The following is an 18,493-nucleotide window of genomic DNA, read 5'->3' as shown; positions in this document are numbered from 1 at the left end:
TGGATGTTTGCAGGGGACACCTCTGTCACCATCAAAATGAAGTCTCCACTGTCCCTGCTCCTTGACATCACTAGCTCTCCATCTATAGGTGGGACTTCCCTGGTGGCCCAATGGTTAAGAATTCGCCTGCCAATGCAGGTGACATGGGTTTGAGCCCTGGTCCGGGAAAATCCACATGCCGCGGGGCAGCTAAATCCGCGAGCCACAACTACTGAGCCCACGCACTACAACTACTGAAGCCCACGCGCCTAGAGCCTGTGCTCTGCAACAAGAGAAGCCATCGCAGTGAGAAGCCCACACGCCGCAATGAAGGGCAGCCCCCGCTTGCTACAGCTAGAGAAAGCTGGCGCACAGCAACGAAGACCCAATGCAGCCAAAATTAAATAAATAAAAAATAAATGAAAAGTATCTTTCTAAAAAAATAAATAAATAAAGTCCTAGGTGGTCGTGTCTGACTGGCTGATCCCAGCTCAGACGTAAGGGGAACAGATCTTGCCATAAGGTGGTAACTTTCTCAAACACAGAAAAGAGGTTCTGCAAGGTGCTGGGAAGTCAACCACCAACAAGTGTCCCTACAGAATGGCACTGCAGTGACAGCAAAGTGCAGACCTGCCACCAGGGAGTGCTTTCAGTTTGTGGGAAGTTGTGTGACAAAGTAGAAAAGAAATTCAGAATTCTAGGTCTAAGGGCTGATTCTGTCCCTTAGTAACCATGTGACTTGGGCAGGAATAAATAAGCTTCTCTGGTTTTTTGTCATGCATAGAATAACTATTCCTACCTACTCTGCAGGGCTGAAGTGTACCGGAGCATTTCGTGGACAGGCTTTGACAATGACACTGAGTAAAATCTGTTTGCCTCTCTGGGGCCCAGGTTATCCACCTGTAAAATTCCCTAGATCGTAGGGATATTGTGAGGTAAACTAGAATATTATAAACGAATGGTTTATTTACAGGATTCACCTCAAAATAATGGAGGTGGTGGGAGGGAGAGGGACTGGGTAGGGATATACATGAGACTGACCGTGACTTAGTAAGTGTAAAACCCCGCTGGTGGGCCCATTATACCATTCTCTCTACATTAGTGTGGATATGAAACCTTCAATAATAAATGCTCTTTTTTTAATGAAGGGTCTTGGAAATACTTAGAAGAGACAGGCCACACTCTGCAAGTTTCATTATCACTGAGTCAGTGTTAGGCGTCCTCCCCCCAACCCGGCTCCCTTGCCCCACCCCCAGGCGTTGTTTTCTCAGGCATTTGGGTCGTTTCCTCACTGCCCACTACCCTCCTCTCCAGACCGGTTCCAGTGTAAAGTTATATCAGGGAAAACATCTTTGACGGTATAACACTGGTTTGAAACACAAAACGAAAACCCCAAAGAAACAACCAACCACAAAAGAAAACCAGAAGCAAAGGAGCGCGCACACACCCTTTCACGGACAGCCTGTCCCGGCGCTCAGGCCCGGTCCGGAGCACCTGTGAAGTTACTTTCCAATGAACAAAAACGGACTCACGCTTCCCTTTTCCTAACATTCCATTCGGTGGATGATGACCAGAGTAAATAACGAAGAACAAGGACGCCCCAGAAGGCTGCACGCCGAGAGCCAGGGGTGAGGGCCCAGCACCTTCGGTCAGCAGCTCCCAGCCCGGCCAGGACATAGGGGCGGCCGAGGGAGCCTAGGGGAAGGGGCCGAGAGTGCAACCGCACTGTCTCAGGAGAAGGGCCCCTGTCCCGGGGCCGCGACGGGCCTAGCGAGGGACCCGAGCATTAAGAGAAAGCGTTAAAATCAGACCGCGGCCGCTTGGTTATAATTACCTCAGACTTGGAAAGGCTCCACCTGCGCTGGGAGGGGCTTCAGATTCACGAGAGGTTGGACCCGCAGAGGAACCGGCAGCCTTGGCAAATCAACAACCACACAGTTTCCCTTTAAAAAATTGCCGCCCATCGGCGGTGCCGCCCTCCGCCGCCCCGACGCTCCCCAACAAGTATGGCTCTCGGCGGGCCGGAAGCGCTTTCCGCCCCCAACCAAGATGGCCGCCGGGCGGCGGCGCCGTGGCGTCCTCGGGCGGAAGTAGCCTGTGGGGCGGCTGACGGGTCCATCATGGCAGCCGCGGCCGCCTCCCCGGCTCTGAAGCGGTTGGATCTGCGGGACCCCGCGGCGCTTTTCGAGAGCCATGGCGCGGAGGAGATTCGCGGGCTGGAGCGCCAGGTTCGGGCCGAGATCGAGCACAAGAAGGAGGAGCTGCGGCAGATGGTGGGCGAGCGGTACCGCGACTTGATCGAGGCGGCCGACACCATCGGCCAGATGCGCCGCTGCGCCGAGGGGCTGGTGGGCGCCGTGAAGGCCACCGACCAGTACTGCGCCCGCCTCCGCCAGGCCGGCTCGGCCGCGCCCCGGCCGCCGCGGGACCCGCAGGTCAGCCCCGGGCCCTCGCCCCCGGCCCGGCCGCTCCCACCCCCGCGGGTCGGTCGGCGCCCCTGGCGGGGCCTCACCTGCCTCACGAAGAGGCCCCGCCGCCCCCTGCGCTCGGCTCCTGGGGGGACGCCCACGGTCCGTCCCTTGCTGCTGACCCATTCTCCACGGTCCCTCGGCCGTGTCTCCTCGGGAGCCTTCCTGCGCTTCCGGGCCTCGCCCCCCTCACCTCACCCGTGGGGTCGCCGGGCTTGTCTTCCCACCTGAGATGGAGACGCCAGGGGTCTCTCGCTAGACTGTTCAACTCGTTCCCTGTATCACGTTTCCTGACATTGTTCCTGGAACACAGTTCTCCCGTGTTGACACCTTCCCCCCAAGTCGTTCCTCCTCCCAATCTTCCTCCCAGCCCCGCCCCCACCCCACTCCCAAGAATAACTCCCACGGCCCCAAAGAGCTCTGCTACCCTCTGTGGGAGTCGTTGGAGGCTAGTAACCAGCCATCAAGGCCTGGTCTTTTAATAGCGGAACATTTTCATTTTAAGGAACTCAGGTTATTCTCATTAGGTGATCCGAAGTGTTCCCCCCTGCTCCCCGCCCCAGACGCTGATTAGACCCAACGTGGAAGAATGCTGATCGTAATAGTGGAGCAGCCTTTTGTGCTCCTAAAGAACGTTGACTTAGGGTGGCAAAGTGAAACGGTGAAGTGAAACGTCCTGGCCACGGCCACCAGTTGGGATGAACTAGAAATCCAGGAGTGAGGAAGGTAAACACTTGGCCTTAAACCTGGGAGAAGATCCTTGCAGCGACGTGGAAGAAGAAATTGCAAAAGTACAGTTTAGGTCCAGTTTGGAACTTTTTAATACAGTGTGGGTTTTAGAAAAATGCAGGTCATTAGGCTGGGCTCCTACGATAGAACCATGGAAGATTGGAAATTCTTTGCTGATTTCTGAAATGAGAGGCTTCATCCCTCCCTAAGCTAATTTGTGCTGGCTTGTTTTTGGAAACATTTATTTTTATTCCTGTTGTATCTTATTCATTCTCAGTCAAACCCACAAAAATTTGAGTGCCTTCTGTGTTCAAGGCACAAAGAATCAGAATTGTGCTCTAAAGGAGCTTACAGTCTAGTTGAGAAATTAAATCCATGTAAAGTTGATGAGAAAAATGTAAACAACTTAGAATAGCAGAAGAAGACATTTTAGGATAATGGGTGATTGATTCCCAGAATAATTGTGTACATTTACCATAAGAATTCTGAAGGAAGTCACTTCAGGCTTGGGTACTTCTCAGTTAGGAGAGGCGTTTAGGATAGATGAGATTTGGAATAGGGGTCTGGAGTATGTAAAGACAATTAAAACCGAGAATCAATTTGATTAAAGCAGGGTTGGTCAACCTTGGTGCCGTTGACATTTTGAGCTGGATCATTCCTTGTTAGAGATGCTTATCCAGGCCGTCGTGGGATGTTTAGAAGCATCCCAGGCTCCTTCCCACTAGATGCCACCAGCACTCCTGTCCCCCACTGTGGTAATCAGAAATGTCCCCAGAGATTGCCACGTCTTCCCTGGGGGATGAAGTCCTCCTCCTCCCCACACATGAGAACCAATGGATTCAAGGGTCCCTAGAGGGACTTCCCTGGTGGTCCGGTCTTAAACACGGGTTAAGACTCCGTGCTCCCAATGCAGGGGGCCTGGGTTTGATCCCTGGTGAGGGAACTAGATCCCGCGTGCCACAGCTAAGACCCGGCACAGCCAAATAATTATTGGAAAAAAAAAAAAAAAAAAAAAGGGTCCCTGGAAGAAAGCAGTGGAAAGACAGGAAACCCTTGAGCACCAGGCTAAGATACTAGGCAGTAAGGAGCCTTTTAGAACTGAGCAAAGATAGGCTCTAAATGGCCTGTGAAGAAGGTTAACTTGACAGCAAAGGAAAAGGATAGGTTGGAGGGGACAGAATGAACACGGCGCTAGCGAAATGTTTTTGGATTCATCGAAGTGTGAGGTGACCATGACTTGTAGTAGAATCACAGAGGCGGTAGCAGAAACGTAGGCCGCAGAGATGTCGACAGACCCACCAGAAGGACCTGAGTTTCCTGGGATCTGGGGGCAGAGTGGTGGTATATGTGGAGATATTGAGGGAGGTCAGATGGCTAACATTTTTGGTAGGGAGATGAGTTTAGTTTTAGTTGTACTGAGTATAGAATAGCAGCGAAAGTTCCAAGGGGAGATGCCTGGCAGCGTCAGAAAAGGCTCGGTGGGGATTCAGGGCAGGGGGAGGGCTACCAGATGCGGTGGGGATCCGCCTGGAGCTGACGTTTCAGGGAGGAGAATCCTGAAGGAAGAGGACAGACCGAGATGAGTGCAACGTGAAGATTTGGTGGAAGGTCGGTGAAGAGGAACGGCCAGCAAAGAAGCCCGCGATGCGCTCAGAACAGCAGGAGAGGCTGCGGGAAGGCCGAGTGCCAAACAAGGGAAGGGGAGAGCTCACTCGAGGGGCCGTGCGTGGGCTCCCTGACGCCCTGTCTGCGCGATGACCAGATCCGGTTTGCCCGTCCGTGGGATGGAGCAAAGGCGCAGCTGGTAGGAAAAGCTTGACTCCAGTAATTCTGCTATACGAACCTTGGTGCCTTGCTGAGCGGCATCGAATCTGGCTTCATGAAAGCTTGGTGCCCCCCAAATACCCCCATACTTCTCTCCTCGCCGGCCCCACGCTGACCTTGCTTTTGTTTGTCCTGACTTAGCTCTGTGCCTTTCCCTGCAGCCACAGCAGCCGTCCCAGGAGAAGTTCTACAGCATGGCTGCCCAGATCAAGCTACTGCTAGAAATCCCCGAGAAGATCTGGAGCTCCATGGAGGCCTCTCAGTATCTCCACGCCACACAGCTCTACCTGCTCTGCTGCCACCTTCACAAGCTGCTCCAGCTGGATTCTTCCAGTTCCCGATACAGCCCTGTCCTCTCCCGATTCCCTTTACTCATCCAGCAGCTGGCGGCGGCCAGCCACTTCCGGTAAAAAGACCTTCTCCGGTGATGGCCATACTCCCCCACTCCAGTTTTATGGAGTGTGTCTCCTTTCCTGATGTAGTGGGGTTCTTCTCCCAGGATGTAAAAAGCTCCCTGGGACCTCTGTCACCATCTCTCTAGGTCAGCCATCCTGCAGGAGAGCAAGATGCTGCTCACGTGCCAGGCCGTGCCCGACCAAGCTGTGGCCGAGGCCCTCTGCTCTGTGATGCTCTTAGAAGAGAGTTCTCCACGCCAAGCCCTAGCAGACTTCCTGTTGGCCAGAAAGGCAGCCATTCAGAAACTGCTCAACCAGCAGCACCACGGTGGGTATGGCTGCTCTCCCCGGTTTGGGCCATAAACACGGGGATGGAGCAGGACAAGCTGAGGGGGGCCGAAGCTTCCACAGCGTTCTCTGTTTCTAACTTTACTGAAGGGAAATTGTGAAAAGAGGATGCTTTCTTCCCATAGGTGCTGGTGTCAAGTCTCAGATTTGCTCATTAGTGGAGTTGCTGGCCACCACTTTGAACCAAGCTCATGCTCTTTTCTACACTTTACCGGAAGGTCTGCTGCCAGATCCATCCCTGCCATGTGGCATGCTCCTCTCTACTCTGGACAACGTCACAGGCCAGCATCCTACTGGTGAGCTGTTAGCCAACCGCTTTTGTTTTCTGGTTCATTCATTTACTGAACATCTGCCATCTGCCAGCTACTGTGCTGGGCTCTGGGGATACAGCAGTGAATTGGACAGATATGGACCCACTTTCCTGGAGGTCAGAGTCTAGTGGTAGAGGCAGATGTTGAACTTGTGGATGTGCTTAATATCAATATTGGTCATTGCTATAAAGGCAGAATACAACTTGACTTGGTAGCATTGAATGGAGGGACCAAGGCCAGAGACTTCCTTGGGGACAGGATATTTAAAGTGAAATCTGAAGGTTGAGTAAGAGTTAGTCAGGCAAAGAAGAGAGTTCCAGGCAAAAGGAAGAGGAGGTGCAAAGGTCCTGAGGCGAGGAGGATGTTACTGTATGAGGAACTGAAAAAAAGCAGGGGAAGCTGAGGGGAAGTGTGTGAGGGGAGGAGTAGCAATGAGAAGACACCTGGCCAGTTTATCGTTTGGGACCAGAGAATACAGCGCTGTGTGAACAGAGCAGTGGATAGCCTTCTAGGACCTTCCAGGCTTGGTGGTCCTCCTGTTATATGTTCCCGTGCACCCTGTACTTTTATTTGGCAGCATTTGTCCCAATTGGAATTAAATGCGTTTGGCTTTTATGTGGCAGTGGTTCCCCCTGGGGCTGGAGTGGATGCTGAGAGCTCACCATGAACCAGGTGACAGACGATGGGGGCAGTAGAGATGGAGCTGATTGGGCAACTCGGACATGTGTTTAGCAGACAATTTGGTGAGGGATTGGCTGTGGAGGGTGTGGAAGGAAGGAGTCCAAGTTTACTAGAAAGGAATTTTTTGTTTTGTTTTGTTATTGAAGTATAGTTGATTTACAGTGTTAGTTCCTGGTGTATAACAAAGTGATTCAGTTATATATTCTTTTTAGGGTTCTTTTCCATTATTGTTTATTACAAGATACTGAATATAGTTCCCTGTGCTATACAGTAGGACCTGGTTGTTTATCTGTTTTATATATAGTAGTTTGTATCTGTTAATCCCAAACTCCTCATTTATCCCTCCCCGCCCTTTTCCCCTTTGGTAACCATAAGTTTTGTTTTCTATGTCTGTGAGTCTGTTTCTGTTTTGTAGATAAGCTCGTTTGTATCATCTTTTCTAGATTCCACATACAAGTGATATCATATGATATTTGTCTTTCTCTGACTTACTTCACTTAGTGTGATAATCTTTAGCTCCATCCATGTTGCTGCAAATGGTATTGTTTCATTCTTTTTTTATGGCTGGGTAACATTCCATTGTATATATGTACCACATCTTCTTTATCCATTCATCTGTCCATGGACATTTAGGTGGCTTCCGTGTCTCGGCTGTGGTAAATAGTGCTGCAGTTGAACATTGGGGTGCGTGTATCTTTTCAAATTAGAGTTTTCGTCTTTTCTGGATACATGCCGAGGAGTGGGATGGCTGGATCATATGACAAGTCCATTTTTAGTTTTTTAAGGAACCTCCATACTGCTCTCCATGGTGGCCGCACCGATTTACATTCCCACTGACAGCGTAGGAGGGTTTGACAAGGAGTTGGTTTGAAAGGGCTGCTGATGAGTTTACTTTTGGAAATGTTGCCTTGGAAACAACTGAGACCTTGGAGTGGGAATGTGTGGAGTGGCGACTGGGGGTCCAGAAGAGAGCGGTGAGCGGTCTGGCCGGGGAGACACACACGGGGCGTCTGCAGTGGCTGTTGTTTGAGGCCTTGGGGTGGATGACATCATCGGTAAGAAGAGGGGATGACGGAGGACTGAGCCTCAGGAAACTCCAGAACTCAGAGGTCAGACGGAGGAGGCACAGCCCAAGGTAGAAGGGAAACGAGCAGAATGTGGTGACAGCCCTGAGGTCATTTTCAGACGGAGACACATGTATTAAACAGTCTCATTTCTGGCCTACTTTATCTCTCAACGGAAGTTCTCCCAACGGAAGAACTCTCCATGGAAGTTCTGCTTTTAAAATGCCAAGCACTACATAGCCCTCATTTTTCTCCTTTCTCTTTTTGCCCCCGTTCCTTTCCTCTGCGTCCTTTGCCTTCCCAGCCAGTAGGATGGCAGAGTTGCAGGGGAGCTGCCATGCTCCCTCCCCGATGAGGGGGGGGCCTGGACACACTCTGTGCTTTCTTTTTCCCCCTATTTCAGGGGTCTAGTCTGGCTGCCCAGAGGAAGACTGGATGATTTTTGGACATTCCTTCCAGGTCCTTTATTCATTTGCTGTTCAAAGGATGGTCCCGATTACCTCTCCCTTGGCCTCCTCCTTAGGAAAGGGCACTGGTGTTCTGCAGGAGGACGTGAAACTGTGCAGCTGGTTCAAACACCTGCCCGCGTCCGTCGTCGAGTTCCAGCCGGCTCTCCGGACGCTCGCGCGTCCCATCAGCCCGGAGTACCTGAAAGACACGCTGCAGAAGTGGATCCACATGTAAGCAGCCAGAGCTTTTCTGGCGGGGGACAGGACCCGCCCAGCCTCGCCTGCGACCACAGGACGGAGGGAGAGCCCTGATCGTATGGATGGTGCTCTGGGTCAGGCCGGCCCCACCTCAGCCGCCCCTCACGGCGCTTAGCCCCCGCTGGGAGAGCCAAGCGGGGATTTGTCTTTCAACTTGTGACGCAGAGGATTTTAGACCCTCTTGATGTTAGAGTTCTGCCACACTCCTGTGCTTTTATTTAGTGCAGTGTTGTGTGTGGTTTTTTTCATTGAGATATAGTTAATTTACAATATTGTGTTAGTTTCAAGTGTACAGTAAAGTGATTCAGTTATCATACATATATATATTCTTTTTCAGATTGTTTTCCATTATAGGTTATTGCATGATGTTGAGTGTAGTTCCCTATGCAACACAGTCGGTTCTTGTTGTCTACCTATTTTATATATAGTAGTGTGAATATGCTAATCCCAGACTCCTTGAAGTGTTTATATATTTATAAACACTCTGATACATAATAGATATCTACACAGTAGGACCCAGGTAAGAGGTTTTCAGGTGGAGTCCGGCTATTTTTCTTAATAAAGGTGTGAAAACCACGGAACTGATGAAGCCCAAGAAAAATGATTTTGTTGCAGGTGTAATGAAGACATTAAAAATGGGATCAGCAACCTGCTTATGTACGTGACGAGCATGAGAGGTCTCGCGGCGATCCGGGACGCCCTGTGGGAGTTACTTGCCAATGAGTCGATCCATCACAGCTGGGATGCGATCTGTCGGCGGCTTCTGGACAGGCCTCTCTTGTTCTGGGAGGATTTGATGCAGCAGCTGTTCCTTGACCGACTGCAGGTGAGGTGGGAAATCGCGTGGTCCAGCTGTTCGGTGGCCAGTGCCGGTGTGATCTGTTGATTGTCTGGGGAGATTCCCGCCACTTCCTAAGTATATTCTTTCCCTGCCGACTTACTCCAGGGGTGACTCTTCTGGATAATGAGCCATAAAGAGGAACAGATTCTGGTGCTGGAAAAGAGGCCAGGCCTCTGTCGGGTGGTTGGGAACATGTCCACGTGCATCAGTGATGACACTGTTCTCTGCCACCACCACGCCACCTTTCTGACCGTGGCGGAGAACACTGGATGTTGGGATAGATCGCCACTTAGTGTTCTGGTTTTGAGATTTCCTGGAAAGAACTGGGATTTGAAGAACTCTTCTCTCCTTTGCTTTCAGACTCTGACAAAAGAAGGCTTTGACTCCATCTCCAGTAGTTCCAAAGAACTCCTCATTTCAGCCCTGCAGGAAATTGAAAGTAGCACCAGCAGCTCCACTTCAAATAAGCATCTCCACTTTGAGTATAACATGTCTCTCTTCCTCTGGTCCGAGAGTCCCAGCGACCTGCCCCCCGATGCTGCCTGGGTCAGCGTGTCCAACCGGGCTCAATTTCCAGGCAGCGGGCTCTCCATGAAAGCACAAGCCATTAGCCCTTGTGTACAGAGCTTCTGTTCTGCCCTGGATTCGAAACTGAAGGTGAAACTGGAGGACCTCCTGGCTTACCTTCCCTCTGGCGACCCATCACCCCCCAAGGACGTCTCCCCCGCGCAAGCCAGGAACTGTGCCTTTGACAGATACGCAGACGCGGGGACCGTGCAGGAGATGCTGCGGATGCACTCCACGGCCTGTATCAGGCACGTCATGGACTGCATCCAGGCGGAGCTGCAGAGCATCCAGCAGGCTATACAAGGGCAGCAGGACGCTCTCGACGGGGCCAAGCTACACTCGGTCCTTTTCATGGCCAGGCTCTGCCAGTCACTGGGAAAACTGTGTCCCCACCTGAAGCAGTGTATCTTGGGAAAATCAGGGAGCACCGAGAAACCAGCAAGGGATTCTAGGGCTCTGAAAAAACAGGGGAAGGGGAAAACTCAGGAGATAATTCCCATTCAGGCCAAGTGGCAGGAAGTGAAGGAGCTCCTCCTACAGCAGAGCGTGATGGGCTACTGGGTCTGGAGCTCGGCGGTTGTGAAAGTGAGTGACACGTAAGCATATTCCTTCTGTGCCCGCCAGGCAGTCCCCATTTTTGTCTCCTTTTTGTCACAGTCCAGGCTGGCCAAGCTCAACAAGGCCTTTCAATAGTAAGGGAATAACAATTCTTATTTCACACAGTTATCTTCATTTATCTCTGCCAGATAGCTCAAATGTAAAAACTTTTCCATTCGTTTTAGCCTACATTTTATAGCCAGAAGCCCTGGATTGTTTTCCTTCCATCTGATGAGAAAGAGGCTTTCTCTCTGGGCGAGGGTCTGTGTTTTCTGCTCTTCAACCTAAATATCATCGTCTCCACTGGTGTCTTAAGAGGAGGCCCCTTGGGCTTCCCTGGTGGCGCAGTGGTTGAGAGTCCGCCTGCCGATGCAGGGGACACGGGTTCGTGCCCCAGTCCGGGAAGATCCCACGTGCCGCGGAGCGGCTGGGCCCGTGAGCCATGGCCGCTGAGCCTGCGCGTCCGGAGCCTGTGCTCCGCAGCGGGAGAGGCCGCGACAGTGAGAGGCCCGCGTACCGCAAAAAAAAAAAAAAAAAGAGGTGGCCCCTGACATCTGTAGGGTAGTTGGCAAGCAAATCCCCGTTGCTGGCATCAGCAGTTAGAAGAAAAGCGATGTGTGCCTCTCGCCATCCCACACACAGCGCAAGCAGCAGAAGCTGGTCTCGAGATGAGTCATTTGAAACAAACTCCACAAAGGATCTGAGTGGCCTGTATGGATATTTGCTTTCTATTACCAGGTTTTGGCTCATGGATTCACCCAGTCATTACTTGTAGATGATGCTGGCTCAGTCCTGGCCACGGCCACCAGTTGGGATGAACTAGAAATCCAGGAGGAAGCAGAGTCTGGCGGCAGCGTCACATCCAAGATCCGACTGCCTGTCCAGGTAAGTAAGGGCCACCACGGGGGGCCCGCCACTGGAAAGGGGAAAACCTGCTCTGTGGAAAGGACCGAGACTTGAGAAAATCATTCAGCATACAGCTTCTGAGGAAGGGCTGCAAGTAATACGTGTAACTTTCGACTCTGGGGGCAAAGAGGGCATAGGGCCAAGTAAATAGGAGACTGTTCGAGGAGTCAGTTCATGAGTCTTGCCTTTTTTGCAGCACAGACTCTGTGCTAATCAGAGAACCACTCACCCTAAAGTAGAAACAGCAATGGAAAACACGGTGCCAGACCACCAAGGGAATGACAGCAGACGTCACTTGTATCTGTTCACTGGTCTGCTCTGAGAGGAGCTGACTGGAGGGGTCAGGGGCCTGGCGTATAAGCCTAGGTAGGGTAAATGAATCCACTCTTAGCCCGTCTCGCTGCACTGGTGCAAGTTGGCAATTGGACATTCCTTTGTTCTTTTAGCCGTCCTGGTATGTACAGTCCTTCCTGTTGAGCTTATGCCAGGAAATTAATCGGGTTGGAGGCCATGCCTTGCCCAAGGTGACACTGCAGGAGATGCTGAAAAGCTGTCTGGTTCAAGTAGTAGCTGCCTATGAGAAACTCTCAGAAGAAAAACAGGTGAAGGTAGGTGTGGGAATTTTTTCCCATTAAAAACAAAAACTGTAGCTTTTTCTTGGGTTTGGGCGGTTCACACCCAGGATTCCAGGCGATAAGAACCACTTGCCCCGGGCTATCTAATCGTTGGGACTTCAATCACACCCATTCCCAAGGGTCAAGCTGGTCATCACTGAAAAGGCAGTTCCGTACCAGTGGCGAGGATGAAAGCCTCAAAGTTTTTTAAAAAGACCTGCTTTCCAAGCCCAGCAGTGCCACGTGGTCACTGCAGGCTTCGGGCAGATCGTTAACCTGTTTCCTCAGGATGCAGGCGGGCGGGGTGTCCTGTGCGCTGCTTGGGGGGGTGGGGGGATAGTGTGAAGGAGCGGGAACTGTAGCAAAGCACAGCACACCCGCGGTGGGGGTGAGGAGCTCCTGTCGCCCAGCCCTCCACGCCCTCAGCGCCCTGCAGCCCCTCTGCCTTTGGTGAGTGCTCCCATTGCATTACTAACATTTTTAAGACAGGACCAACTCCTGACTTGGGAAGGAGTTCAGATTAAGTCTTCTCTCCTGCGTTTGCTCAAAAGGCCTCTCCTTCATGCCAGGAGCTTTTTTTTCTTTTAAAGTGACTGTCTACAGCACCTGAGACCTTTTTTTAAGGGCCGGGTCTCTTCCCTGCCATTCGGTGTGTGGTTTTAAGACCAGGTATCTAACATAACTTATTTTTGTTGTTGTTATGAGATTAAACTGGCCTTCTGAGTATAAAAAGCTTCTGAAATAACCAGCTGAAACGCAGCCAAAACCTGAAGCTGTTTATTCTCAGATAACAAGTCATCTCCCTTAATGGGTGGGGACGGGAAATTCATTTGCAGAAAGAAGGTGCCTTTCCAATGACCCAGAATCGGGCACTGCAGCTGCTTTACGATCTGCGTTATCTCACCATCGTTCTGACGACCAAGGGTGAAGAGATGAAGGGTGGCCGCAGCAAACAGGACCCCAGGTGGGTATGCTCACCTCCCCCCCCCCCAGTGCATCCCTTCCACCCCCTCACGGCCCTTTCCCGGGAGGCCACTGGAGTTAGCCTCACGTTGCCCATTAGCTGTGTGTTTTCAACAGTAAGGGCTCATGTTACCAGCGAGATAAAGGACCACCGATTCCACAGTCAACCCTAGTAGGTGGAATCTCATGCCTCTCTTCTGAGTCAGCCTACCAACTGCTGGGTGTAATTTGAGCCTCCTCAGGTACCCTCCCCAGAAACAACCTGGGGAGGTTGTGGACTGGACTTAGGCATCAGGTGAAAGCTCCTGAGGATCGTTTAAGCTCAAGGATCAGTGACAAGTGGGGCTAGGCCAGCAGTTAAGGAGAACAGACCCAGTTCCAGGGCTTGTCTAGCATTACGACACTCAAAGACTGGTTTCTGTGCTACAGAACGTGGAGAGTGACCCACTCAGTCCGACTTTTTTTCAGAGTTGAGAAAGTGGCTGACTACCTGGAAGCGCTCATTGACCCGTTTGACCTGGACGTCTTCACGCCGCACCTCCACAGCCGCCTCAGCCGCCTGCTGCAGCGGACCGCGGTGAGCCCGCCCGGGGAGGGCGCAGCGCCGCGGGCGCAGGTTACCGTGGCCCAGACCCGCCCCCGGCACAGAGCGCTCCTCGACACAGCAGCGGGGAGAGGGGCGAGGACACAGAGCCGAGTTGAGTTACAGGGGCCGAAAGAGGATTAGATCAAACCTCAGGGCTGAGGCAACCCTGGGATGACCCCTTTAGTGGCGAATAAGGACTATTCAGGTTTTATCAAGGCCTCAGAAAGAGGAACGCTATGAAAGAGCTATTCGACTAGGAGATTCTGAGCTGTGGGCAGTGATAAAAGTAATCTTGGAGCATTAACACACTCAAAAGAGCATTTCCCCAAAAGGATGGTTAGAAACAAAGTAGTGATTGACAGAATTTTCTTTTCAGCGGACAGTACAACACCCAGCCTGTTACTGTGCTTCCGTCTCTTGTCTGGCAGGTTCTCTTTGGATTGGTGATGGGTACAGAGAATCAGTTCACCCCCCGGAGCAGTACGTTCAACTCCCAGGAAGCCCATAACATACTGCCACTAGCATCCAGTCAGATCAGGTAATGATTCTGAGTGCTTCCTGCTGGGGCCCCAGCGCTTCCTGGTCCTTCCACTGAAATGCCCTCATCTCGTCTTGGAGGTTTGGACTTCTTCCCCTGAGCATGACCAGCACTCGAAAGGCCAGATCAGCCGGCAGAGGCGTCGAGCCCGGAGCCCAGGTTAGTGCGGAGAACGAGAGGCCCCGCCTCCCACCAAACCACCCGATCGGCTCCCCTTTAAATAACCAATAAAGAACCAAATGACAGGATGCACTAGTGCTGCTTTTAATGGCGGCGCAATATAGAAGTACACGGTGTTACTAGCTTGAGCTAATAAGAGGTTTTAAGAGATGCCCACTGACACTATCAAGTAGCCTCATAACAGAAATGTATCTCAGGCTGCCAGGGCTGTAGCAAATATGCAGGACGGGATGGAGAGTACTTCTTGTGTTTAATAGGGTAAGAGTGTTAACTGCTAACCCCTGCTCTATGACTGTACTTATTTGGAAAAACAATTGCTTTGTTCCAGTGATGGCTTCACCTCTCATTTCTTTTAGTCGGGTGGGAAGTACAAGGAAATGTGCTTTCTCAAGTTTACATGTTCTTGTTAACACACGTTTTGTTTCAGTAGGCTGCCATCCGTTAAGCCTGCGGGAGTCCTCCTGGGTATTTCTGAAGTGTGTTGTGTGCGCATGTGTCTGAGAGCTCCAACAGCTTGCCTCCTTCCAGCATTTAATCCTTGTTTGCTTTCTGATTAGACAAAATATTCGCCAGGTATCCTTTCCACATTCCCTGCCATCAAACCCAGTAAGATCCAAAATCCTCCGTCAAACATCTGGTTTTAAAACTTGGGGAGATGGTAGTAAAAGAAAAAAAGAAAAAACAAAAAAGTTTCTGCACAAGCCTCCCACTCCGTAAGCCCAGGCCTGTGCTGTACCTTTCCCTCACAACGCTCCATTTCTGCTTCAAGTAACGGACCTTTCAGCCCCACCCACACGAGAGGAACAAACCACGGAGGGAAGGTGCGCGTTCACCCTCTTCCTACAGCCTCAGCTTCAGCTTGTACTTCCGTCACGTACTAAAATCTCGCTCTGCCCGTGTCCTTTCCCAAGGAAAGGACTCCTTCCTAAGAGCAGAGTCCCCTCTAGAGCTGTCCGTGCTTCTCAGATCTGCTGTGTGTGCCGTGTGGACCCCAAGCGGAGTGGAGGGCGAGCAGGCCGGGGGTCCAGCGGACGCTAAGGCACTTTCCTCTACGTACAGCGGCAGGCTGCTGTCCCCCCGGCACTCTCCCGAGCAGATGAGCCGACGCACGCTGGCTCCTTGTTCAGACAGCTTGGCACCGAGGAGGAAGACTCGTCTGCGCCCTCACTGTTCAAACTTGGGTGGCTCTCTAGTATGACCAAGTGACACGGGACAGTCCGTCTCTCTAAATAAATACTCCTGCATTATTTCTTCTAGAAGTGCCTCTGCTCATTTGTTCCTAAGCCACACCAGTCTTTCCAGTTGCCGTAGTGGAATGGGGCCCCCTGGTTCCCGTTGGGGGTTACTTTTAAGCATAAAGTGAATCCTTGTCCAATAGTTTCACACTTGTGACTTCAGACACCAGTTCAGAGAGTTTACACTGTCAGCCTTCACCGGCGCCCTAATTCTTGACACTACAAGGCGGAATTATCAGAGAGCACACACAAGCTGCTGCTGGACAAGTCTGTGAATAAGACAAAGTCATTTACGTATTCCTTGACTGTCCGAACTGAGCATTGTTTTCTAAGTCTGAGATGTAGGCTCTGGAGGAATAACAGTAACAAGTTTATCTGGGGATCCAAGGGTCTGAGAGACCTCTCTGGAAATACAAATATATAACAAAGAGAGAGGACGGTTATCAGGGCGGGTGCTGACTTTATCATACAGTCTGACTGCAATCTGGTGGTTCTGTCACAGAGGACAGAGTACTTTCAACAGGACATCTACATACTAAGAGGTAGTATGGCAATTAATTTCAGTGCAAGACTGAATCAAGCTTTCTATGTTTTGGGAAAAAAACAGGTTTTTTTCATGGAAAGTAGATACTCTTTACTAGTTTATTGAATTTAAAAAATTGAAGATCCTGCAAAATGAAAAGGCCTTTTTACAGAAAGTAGAATTTCTAAGTGACAGATCTGGAAATCAGTCTGACTTGGACAAACTATGGATTCAACACGCAGATGAGATTTCCTCCTACTGTTGACTTGCCCTGGATTTGATACCCACCCTCAAAAGAATCCTATAAAAAACTGCTTCAAAGCCCCTTTGAAATCGCAATAGTGCAGCAAAACCACAAGTAAACAACGGCCTGTTAACCTGTTATTTCAAATATAGACTGAAAAGCCAACAGGCATCTTTTTGTGCAATTTTTTTAAAACATCGCTAAGTTGAAATATCAAATCTGCGCAGCGCGGTCCCTTCACAGAAGGCAAGAAAGTGCCGGCACATCATGTGGGAGGCCGCCCTCGGTGCTGCAGGCTGTGAAAGTGGGCCTCCTTCAGGGTCTGGTTGATGTGGAAGTACGGGCTTTGGCACAGCGCGGAGGGCGCGGGCGCGGGCTGTGGGCCGCGGGGGCTGGACCGGGCGGTGGGATGGCTTGATCCGCTCTCTGGCCCGCTGGCCCGGTCCGGGCTGTTGATGCTGCTGCTGCTGCCGCCGCTGCTGCCGCCACTGTCACTGCCTGAAGACTGGAACGGGGGAAAAAGACACGGCATCACGGTTAGGCTGTTCGGGGTCCTAGGAGCTTAATGGGGGTTTAACTTCAATACCCTCTTTAGGGCTGTTTTACCTATTCAGTTTGAGGAGGACCAGCATGAAAACATACACTGGATTTTAGAGTTTACAAAGCATATTCACTAAGATATCTCGTTCCGTCCTCACTGCTACCCCGCGAAGTCGAGTGGGGTGATGACCCAACACCCGCCCCCAGGAAGAGGCAGGGTCCGGACTCCAGCACGGGCCCTCCGACCGCAAATGCCTTCCACTACATCTTAATTCCTTTACGCGTCTTCCCTGCTTGCTTTTACCACGCGTTCCGGTCATTTCCAATAATCACAGAAGGGAGTTCTCGGCCTCCAAAGGGAAGCATCAGTCATTGGTACAGGGTATGAAACAGGTGTCCTCATAACAAGTAAGGTGGCTTCTGGGCACAAGTGGAAATTGTGGCAACTCTGTGGTTATCTCCTCATGGGCACAAAACTGTGTTCTCTGAAGGCAGAGCACACACCCTGAAAGACTGTTTTTTTTAATTGAAGTATAGTTGCCGTACAATGTAAGTTACAGGTGTGCAATATACTGATTCACAATTTCTAAAGGTTACATCTCATTTATAGTTATTATAAAATATTGGCTGTACTCCCTGTGTTGAACAGTAGTATATCCTTGTAGCTTATGTTATATCTAGTAGTTTGTACTACCCTGAAAGACTTGAATATACTTCTTGCAGAGTTATATTAGCATTTTTGCAGTTCCATATGTGTATGCATGTGCACACGTGCACACATGTGCCTAATTTTCTGTTTAATATCCCTAATGTTACTTGGTGTCTTAGTCATCTTGAAGAAGCTACTCAGAGTTCCCTGGTGAGAGTCACGCTCAGAAATCTCCTTCCTTCCAATGCTAGGATCTTCAAAGGGAAGGCAATGGTAAGGATGGATCCTTTTCCCAATTACAGTATTTGACTATTTCTAACAAATGGCAACCCCAATAACTTGATTAACAGCACACTTCTCTATTTACAACTCAACACAATACTGTGCTGGAAGGAATCAATGCATGAGACATTTAGAATTCTAGAGGTTAATGAGCTGGTGTATAACTTTTTAAAATTTTACCCTTTGATACTTCTAAATTTATATTCCCTTATACACAAACACTGCTTTTGAAATGCCTGCTTACGACCGTGTGAAATCTACATGTAAGGAAAAAGACTGGCAAGAAACAGATCATAGCAGTTAGGTTAAAATGGAGGGATTATAGTTGGTGATTTTTTCTACCCTTTACTGCAACTTTTTGCAATGTGGTTATTATCTATTTTCATTATGAAAGTAAATGTATAAATAAAATGTTGTTTCCAGATAGATATTTTAAAAGTGATTTTTAAAATACTAGTTCTATCCATTTTTTGATCAAAAGTTATACCTAACAGTATATACATAAATAAACTTATCTAAAATGGCAAAGAAAGCAATGTTCACGAAAGGCATCCAGTCTTATAAACCAAGAATTATCATGGTCCATAGGTCATTTGGAGGCACTTACACTTAACAGGTCACTTAGCCCACTGCCCGCAGGTAGTAGGAGACAACCTATCTGTCTTCTTTAAAAAAAAAAATTGATGAAAGCATTATAATGGGCTGAATAAGGTCAGATGGCA

The 18,493-nt window shown here is 50.2% G+C and overlaps 3 protein-coding genes across 20 annotated transcripts in view; 1 reads left to right on the top strand and 2 right to left on the bottom strand.

Moving 5' to 3' along the window:
* SLC39A11 (solute carrier family 39 member 11) overlaps positions 1-2,801 on the bottom strand; it is a 316,340-nt gene extending 313,539 nt beyond the window's left edge. For 6 of the 11 annotated variants that reach the window (XM_067020587.1, XM_067020589.1, XM_067020586.1 and 3 more), the window contains exon 1: positions 1,814-1,992. The gene's annotated coding sequence lies outside the window, so the exon portion shown is untranslated. Of the gene's footprint in view, positions 1-1,813; positions 2,014-2,674 lie in introns of those variants that run through there. The other 5 variants (XM_067020591.1, XM_067020588.1, XM_067020585.1 and 2 more) reach the window with 5 other exon arrangements.
* COG1 (component of oligomeric golgi complex 1) lies at positions 1,988-15,557 on the top strand. Of its 6 annotated transcripts, none has more exons than XM_059049008.2 (15): positions 2,015-2,414; positions 5,162-5,406; positions 5,542-5,723; positions 5,869-6,039; positions 8,323-8,479; positions 9,122-9,332; positions 9,708-10,499; positions 11,250-11,396; positions 11,864-12,025; positions 12,868-12,995; positions 13,463-13,571; positions 14,009-14,118; positions 14,199-14,277; positions 14,729-14,763; positions 15,358-15,557. In XM_059049008.2, the coding sequence occupies exons 1-14, from the start codon at positions 2,100-2,102 to the stop codon at positions 14,741-14,743; spliced, it is 2,823 nt and encodes a 940-aa protein (XP_058904991.1). In that variant the 5' UTR covers positions 2,015-2,099; the 3' UTR covers positions 14,744-14,763; positions 15,358-15,557. The 6 variants fall into 6 exon arrangements, with proteins under 6 accessions (XP_058904990.1, XP_058904991.1, XP_058904993.1 ...); XM_059049010.2 differs by having other exon boundaries at positions 2,021-2,414; positions 14,726-14,763; XM_067020580.1 differs by having other exon boundaries at positions 2,022-2,414; positions 13,463-13,673.
* VCF1 (VCP nuclear cofactor family member 1) overlaps positions 14,359-18,493 on the bottom strand; it is a 17,105-nt gene continuing 12,970 nt past the window's right edge. For all 3 annotated transcript variants that reach the window (XM_059049024.2, XM_067020597.1, XM_067020596.1), the window contains one exon: positions 14,359-16,805. In XM_059049024.2, the coding sequence (XP_058905007.1) occupies positions 16,566-16,805 (240 nt within the window). In that variant the 3' untranslated portion in view covers positions 14,359-16,565. The remainder of the gene's footprint in view (positions 16,806-18,493) is intronic.

The sequence above is a fragment of the Kogia breviceps genome, chromosome 19 (genome assembly GCF_026419965.1).
Source record: "Kogia breviceps isolate mKogBre1 chromosome 19, mKogBre1 haplotype 1, whole genome shotgun sequence".
NCBI classification, from domain to species: Eukaryota; Metazoa; Chordata; class Mammalia; order Artiodactyla; family Physeteridae; genus Kogia; species Kogia breviceps.
The sequence above is the reverse complement of the archived record's forward strand: the minus strand, read 5'-3'. Positions and strand labels throughout refer to the sequence as shown.